The 7,939-nt window shown below is 36.2% G+C and overlaps 1 protein-coding gene across 1 annotated transcript in view; it reads right to left on the bottom strand.

Moving 5' to 3' along the window:
- Positions 1 to 267: 267 nt before the first annotated feature.
- Positions 268 to 7,939, bottom strand: part of KCNQ1 (potassium voltage-gated channel subfamily Q member 1) — a 106,762-nt gene continuing 99,090 nt past the window's right edge. Inside the window, exons 7-10 of the mRNA XM_029284686.1 lie at positions 5,902 to 6,012; positions 4,540 to 4,635; positions 3,918 to 4,046; positions 268 to 899 (exon numbers count right to left, since the gene is read on the bottom strand). Coding sequence (XP_029140519.1) covers positions 723 to 899; positions 3,918 to 4,046; positions 4,540 to 4,635; positions 5,902 to 6,012 — 513 coding nt within the window. The 3' untranslated portion in view covers positions 268 to 722. The remainder of the gene's footprint in view (positions 900 to 3,917; positions 4,047 to 4,539; positions 4,636 to 5,901; positions 6,013 to 7,939) is intronic.

Here is a 7,939-nt window from a genome sequence, read left to right as displayed (position 1 = left end):
ACTTATCGTGTCATCTTAAAAATAAGCTGTTTTCCTCCTTTAATAGGTGAATTACAATAATAGGAAGATGGCAAGAGTTGCCAATTTTGCTTCCTGCACTCCATGCTAAGTTAATAGGTAGTGAGAGTGTATGGAAACCACAGCAAGCAATGTTAAAATTCAGAACCCAGCATGCCATAAGTAAAGGTAGCTTCCTTAACTTACCAAGAAATTTTAACAGGCCTGTTTCTCCTGTATACTTGTAAGAGTTTCAAGAGAACAGAAGACAGAGAGAAGGGGGGGAGGGGGAGAAAAAGAATAGATGTCAGGAGGAAAGGAGATTTTTGTTCCAAAATTGGAGTCAGCATCTTGTCTTGTAAATGTTAGAAGTCCCGATCAAAGGTTAGTATCAATTGTGCATAGAACACAGCGAAAGAGAGCTTTAACATCTTTTGACTTGCATAAGCTATTGAGAAATCCAGAACTAGATGAGAACTTGTAACCTGACATATATTCAAATGCGCCGTTTTTCACAGATAATTGTATTCTGCTCCATATTTTTAAAAATATTTTTTAAAAACTTTAAGATATGTGGAGTTGAAGTTATTACAACTATAATATACATTTTAAGACTCAATAACATGCCGATAACATTGTTTGGCCTGATTTAAATTGTAGCTTCTTATTTTAATGCATGCAAATTGTATTTGGGTCTTTCCAATTTGATGGCCATTTCACTTCTTCTAGTAAACAAATAAATAACTGAAAGTCTTACCAGAATTTTCATAGGGATCCATAGGAAAAATATCAGCTTTCCTATCCTCCAACACATGGTCAAATGTGATTTGTGGAACAGGTAAAATCTTATCAGGAGAAAGTGATCCGTTATCCTTTTCTGTTTTGGTTTTCTTCTTTTTTACCTAACAAAAACAAGTATTTAAATATTTAAATATTTAAATTAAATCCTTTAATATCTAGCTTTAATTCATCACCATAGGATAATTTCAAATTAGAAAAAAAACTAAAGAAATTACAATAACTATGTAGGCTAAAATTATACAATTTACCTCCATTTTCTTTAATATAGTGATATGATTCCAATCATCATAGACAAAATAAAGACTAAATAGTTGTAATCATTATCATTCAAAAGGTACATGTTTCAGCTTTACAATTGGCATTTATTATCATGGACCTTCACTGTGCAATTATTCAGAAAACTGTAAGCTCTTTACATTAAGTAATCATAGTCATTAATCAAGTCTAAATGAGATGATGACTTGACTCACTATTCCTAATACCAGTGCTAAACTGTATATTACATATTGCTTTCTGTTACATATTGTATTTCTGGAGGTAGGGTGGGCAGGTTTTTGCATGTTTGTATGTGTGCATGCGTTTCTCTCTGTGTGTACATATCTATATCTATATCTATATCTATCTCATGTATATATATATCTATATATCTATATCTCTCTCTATATATAAAATGCATATGCTAAATGTGATAAATGTTGAATGCACACAGACACACACACAAATATATTTATTCCTTGATCAATCCATCTATCCATCCGTCCATGTATCCATTATTATAACAAAATTAATGAGAAATTACTTGTTTACCCAGCTCAATATTATTTCTGAGAATGGCACTGAACTCTTGGATATCTGATGGGAGTTTCAGAAGTTATTCTGTGAAGTCATAATCACCTATTGAGGCAGGTGAAGTGCAGTGTGCAGGGGGCTGATGAGCCCTTAGAATTCTATGATTGTCTGCAAGTAACACACACAGTTTCACAAATGTTACCAAAGACCCATAATGATTTACAGTTTGGTTCTTTGGTGCCTACTAGTTATTTTTTACTTTATTTTGAAGTGCTGTCTTTAATCCATCTTGGAGTATTTAGATACGCCTCTATCCTGTTTTCATTCTGGGAATTTTATTTTATTTTTAAGAAGAAGAATATAACAAATTTATTTAGGGATTCTTTCCCCTAAAAAATCCTAAATGAGAAATACTGATACTAAAGTAGAGCTAAAATCACACATGTAAAGAAAATAGAATCACCTTTTTTGAACAGTTTTTTTAAGGAAAAAACCTCACCTTGTACACAATTCCTCCCTACCAACTTAAGAGATGGGGAATTTTTTGCCAAGATAAAAAGCTTTTCTAAAAAAAAAAAAAAAAAAAAAAACTATTTCCCCCTATCCTTGCCCACAGTGTGGGGTGGAAGAGACTTCATAAATCATGTAAAAGATCTCCTACGTCTGTTGTAACTATGTAACTGTAACTGTAACTATGCATATAGTTAAAAAGTTACCAGATCCATTCCTTTGCATTGCCAGAAATATTCTACTGAAAATCTACTGGGATCTTAGAGTCCTAGTGGACAATCACTTAAATATGAACCAGCAATGTGATGCAGTCACACAAAAAAGTCAACACAGTGCTAGGCTGCATTAATGGAGGGATAGAATCAAGGTCACATGAAGTGTTAATATCATTTTATAATGCCTTGATAAGGCCACACTTGGAATACTGCATCCAGTTTTGATCACCACAATGTAAAAAAGATGTTGAAATTCTAGAATACTGATGGTGAACCTTTTAGAGACCGAGTGCCCAAAAACCGCCCCCCGGCTTGCCCCTACTCCGCCTGCCCACCTCCACCATGCTCTGCCCTCACCCCACCCGCCCTCAGGGCCATCCATGGCCCGCTGCAGATCGCCCAGGTGGCTCTGCAGTGCCATGGTGGCCACACCCTCCACCATGCCCCATAGTATCATCTGCTGCCCAGCTGCCATGTGCTTGGCTGCGCTGCTCTGCAAGGGCTGCACCCGGGGGTGACTCTCCTCCGGGGGGCTGCTGGTGAGGAGGGGGCTGTGGGGGGAGGCGGGGCTGGGGCAACGGCATGCGTGCGTGCCCACAGAGAGGGCTCTGAGTGCTGCCTCTGGCACTCATGCCATAGGTTCGCCACCATTGCTCTAGAAAGAGTACAGAAAAGAGCAACAAAGATGATCAAGGGACTGTAGGCTAAAACATATAAAGAACAGTTACTGGAATTGGATATATCGAAAAGAAGGACTAGGAATAACATGATAACAGTGTTCCAATATCTCAGGGGTTGCCACAAAGAAGAGGGAGTCAAGCTATTCTCCAAAGCACTCTGTTATTCTATTCTGTTCTGTTCTGTTCAATAATATGAGATAGTTTCCCTCAAATGAGAATCTGCATATAAGGCAATCCATAGGAAAAGCCCAAAGGAAGCGAAATTTCCCTATATGTTTCTATATTCCTGTGATATACATTCTACTGAATATACTTCAAGATTCTGGCTGAAATACAAATGTCCTTAGATGGTATTCAGATGTAGACTATACCTACATTTACTAGACTCAGGGCACTTCCATGAAGGTAAAATATTTTAGGAGGAATATTGTATCCCCTTGAGCCATATTCCAAAACTTTGTAAAATAACAGTTTGCCATTGTTACCCTTTTAAATTCCCCCCAGTTTCACTAACTGCATATGCTTGATGTAGATTCTCCTAAAGAAAATCTTTTGAAGAATAACATTGCCCCACCCCATGCGCCCCCCCCTCGGTTCTGCTTGTCACCGAAATAAGAGAGCTTTTTATGTATTTTGAAGCAGTGAACAAAGAAGGGGACCACAAAAGACAACACAACTCCCCACAATTTTATAAAAGTGTCATGTCAGGTAGGCAGACCAGCCTCTCAATTCAAGACTGCAACCCTACATGAAAAATAACATCTTCTGCATGGATACTTTATTTTAGAAAGACTCTGGTCAAAATATTCATCAAGGCTACATACCAGAATACCTATTTAATGGGAAAGAGCTTCATTTCCACCAACTTTAAATATTAAGTTATTCAATCAAAAATGTCAAATGAAATTAAAAAAGTATTCCTTACCGACACTATCCCTATTTTCTTTGGCTTGGGACTAGGAGACAACAAGTGATAACTTCTGGATGGTTTTTTAATATATATTTTCCATGTGGAAGAATCTGGGTTTTCCGATGCATAGCACCTCCAGGCTGTCTAAAATATTTGTTAGAAACACACAAAAGATGAAATTATCAAGAAAACAAACATGCATCTCTCAGGCTGCATGAATTTATCTAAACTAGGATATACTTTTATATTTATAAAGTATACCCTAAGTCAGGAATTGTAGAAATTTCAAAACAGGGGCAGAAGGGTGGAGGGATAAAGGAAAAAAAATATGTGCCAGTTATGAAGCAAATTAAACCTAATTCAGAATGAGGTGAGAGTTCAAATAAGTTACTGAGAATTCTTCACATTTAGCTATTTAACTGATCCATTTTTTTAAAAAAAATGCAATTATGACTCAAAGCCTCATATTGCTTCCTTCTGTAGAAAACTGGATGAAAACTGAAAAATTATCAGCCCTGTTTCGTTACTGGAAAAATAATAACAATCTTTTTGACAACTTTTGACAAAATAACACCAAACCTACCCTTTTAATAGTTGTAATATATGTAAGAAAACTAGTATTTAAGCATGAAGTCACCTGAATAAGAGAAGCAGCTGCTGGAATTTGTCGGTTGAAATGCTTTTGTCTTTGTTTCTGTTGTACCTTCAGAGCAAAACCAGAACCAAGGATTCCCTGAGGAACAGAGGAAATTAGTAGAATAAACCAATCAGTCAATTACATAAATACAATTTCAAATGTGAGGTTTGTGGTAAATTCAGCTACCATGGAATTTGGAGCAAAGATATTAATGAATTTGGGCCTGTTTATTGACAGCTGCATCATCTCTGAAATATCCAATTAGCTCTACTTGAAGTGGAATATTTGTAGTATTTTATTCTCTCTAGCATTTGCACACTTAAGAATTGTACTGAGCAACTGTTGCATAATGTAAACTCATAGCATAAAAAGTAGGTCTTATTCTTGCTGTTTGTAATATATTTTACATATATGAGTATTAACGTATTTAAGTAGTAAAGCCATGACATTCTGGGGTTGGTAGAAAAATGAACACATAAATGACAGGATCTTTTGAATTGGTTTTGGCAGTGCTTTGAATTGTTATTGCTGCAAAATGGCAACAAAACAGTGCAATTGTTGTTGTTGTTGCTGCTGCTAACATATTTTCTTGACCACCCTGAGCTTCCTTTTTTGAACAAATTTTACTCAGGAAGTCCACTCAAAATTCCCTCCCCTCAGGAATTAAATAAAGTGGGGGAGACTGTAGATCACTATATATTGAATAGTTCAAGGATTTTTCACCTATGCCTTGTGATTAATTGTACAAGAGCCTCACGTATTAAATGTTTTTCCTCCTTAAGAATTATCAAAAGTATATGTTGCCATCAAATTAAATGAAGATAGTAAAAAACAATTGCAGAATCTATCTATCTCTACTCTATATTACAGTAAGTATGTGTTTGTATGTATGCATGTGTATGTGACAGCAATGGAATACAAGATCGCAGGGCAATCACAGCATACTTAAATACATATCTAAGTATATCTTCCCAAATGCTCAGAGAACTTTGAAGTAATAATTGTAACATCATGTTTTACTGATATAATGTTTATTATTTTCTATATGTTTCCTGTTTTGTGGGGGTGTCTTCCTCTCTTTAACTCAAGTAAGCTGTCCAGAGTTATTTTGGAGTTGGGTGAGAAACTAAATCTAAATCAGTATTTTTCATTATTTTGTTTTTACAATTAATATTTTAGCTTTTGTCCTTATGGCAATCAATAGAACAATTTCTTACCTCTTGTAAGCTGTATTCAGTGCAATGTAAAAGAAGTACATAAAATTAATGTATAGTTAAATTATATTACACAGGAGCTAATAAAAATCTATCCTATTATATGTATGTACAGTTAAAAAAAGTTACACTAGTATAAACAACTTACTGCAGGCAAGGCAAAAAATGATATTGCAAATACAGAAAAGCAAGATGCAATGGTTTTTCCTATCCATGTTTGAGGCACCTTGTCTCCATAACCAATGGTTGTAACAGTCACCTGAAATCAAGAAATAAATATGATTACAATGCAGTAATCTAGCTTTATTAATGTTTCAAATTATTTCTGAAGTATATATATTATAAACTATATTTGCATATTTCTATTATGCAAACTAGAAAAGTTTTTATTCACAAGAAATTAAAAGTAGTTACCATACGTTGAAAGATGCAATAGTAATTTTTTTCAGAAAAAATGTCTTTTAGGATATTCTTATATATGCAAATTAACTAATAAGCTTATAAGGCTATGTAGATTCAGAACAGCATCTCTCCTGCTTCTCCAATCATTTTGCTTCTTAGAGCTCTTCTGCACTATAGGGCTGGACTCCAGGGATAAAATGGCTGAAATGAAAAAGGCTTAAGAAATCCAGATTTCCAGATTTCAACCCCTTTATTCACTTTGGTCATAGTAATATCTAGATCAGTAATACCCCAGCCCTTAACTAATAGATTATTTTTTTATTTAAACAGCTCCTAGACCAGAGGGAGGGAGGGAGGGAGGGAGGGAAGGAAGGAAGGAAAGAAGGAAGGAAGGAAGGAAGGAAGGAAGGAAGGAAGGAAGGAAGGAAGGAAGAGAAGCAACCTAGAACTAAGGAGAAACTTCCTGACAGTTAGAACAATTAACCAATGGAACAACCTGCCTCCAGAAGTTGTGAATGCTCCAACACTGGAAGTTTTTAAGAAGAGACTGGACAACCATCTGTCCAAAATGGTGTAGGGTTTCCTGCCTGAGCAGGGGGTTGACTCGATGCCCTCCAAGGTCCCTTCCAACTTTATTATTATTATTATTATTATTATTATTATTATTATTATTATTATTATTATTATTATTATTATGAATCATTGCACAGTCAGCCAGATGTTCAGACTGGATTTGGCATTTTGTCTACCTATCGAGTCCTTCCCAAGGACCTGGGATAGGCAGATGTGGATGTTTGATGGTATTACAGATATCGTCGCAGGATGAAAGCAGTTCCTAGTAAGGCCGCCTTTTGCAATTGACTAATGGCGAATTTGTCAGTGCCAATGGTGTTCAAGTGGTGCTCAAGTTGTTTTGGGATTGCACCCAAGGCGCCTATTACTATTGGTACTACTCTTGCTTGCTTTTGCCACAGTCTTTCTATTTCTATTTGTAGGTCTTTGTATTTTGTTATCTTCTCCAGTTCTTTCTCATCTATTCTGCTGTCTCCAGGCACTGCCACGTCCACTATCCAGACTTTTTTGTCTTTCTTATCGACAATTGTTAAGTCTGGGATGTTATGTTGCAGGTGCTTGTCTGTTTGAATTCTGAAGTCCCAGAGCAGTTTAACTTTATCATTTTCTATGACTTTCTCTATTTTATGATCCCACCAGTTCTTGCTTACAGGCAAATGATATTTCTTGCAGATCTTCCAATGCACCGTTGTTGCTACTTTGTCATGCCGCTGCTTGTAGTCAATCTGTGCGATCTTCTTGCAGCAGCTTACCAGGTGGTCCACTGTTTCTTCAGCTTCTTTGCATAGGCGGCACTTACTGTCTGTTGCTGTCTTCTCAATTTTGACTTTGTATGCATTTGTCCTTAAGGCTTGGTCTTGTGCAGCCAGAATTAGTCCCTCGGTCTCTTTCTTCAATTTTCCTGCTCTTAGCCATTACCAGGTCTTGTTATTATCTGCTTTCCCAGCTATTTTTTTTTTTAATGTACTGGCCATGCAGTGCTTTGTCTTCCCATGTCTCTATTCTGTTCTTTATTTGGTCTTTCTTGTAGGCCAGTTTGGTCTCTCCAGTAGTCAGTAAGCCTTCCTGATATACTAATTTTAGTGCATCTTCATCACTGTCCTTCAGATATTTTTCCAAAGCTATTTTTTCTTCTTCAACCATCTGATGTACTTGCAGCATTCCACGCCCACCTATTTGCCTTGGTAGATAAAGTCTGTCAATGTCACTAC

This window comes from Protobothrops mucrosquamatus, unplaced genomic scaffold, assembly GCF_001527695.2.
Source record: "Protobothrops mucrosquamatus isolate PMUCROS unplaced genomic scaffold, P.Mucros_1.0 scaffold829, whole genome shotgun sequence".
NCBI classification, from domain to species: Eukaryota; Metazoa; Chordata; class Lepidosauria; order Squamata; family Viperidae; genus Protobothrops; species Protobothrops mucrosquamatus.
The sequence above is the reverse complement of the archived record's forward strand: the minus strand, read 5'-3'. Positions and strand labels throughout refer to the sequence as shown.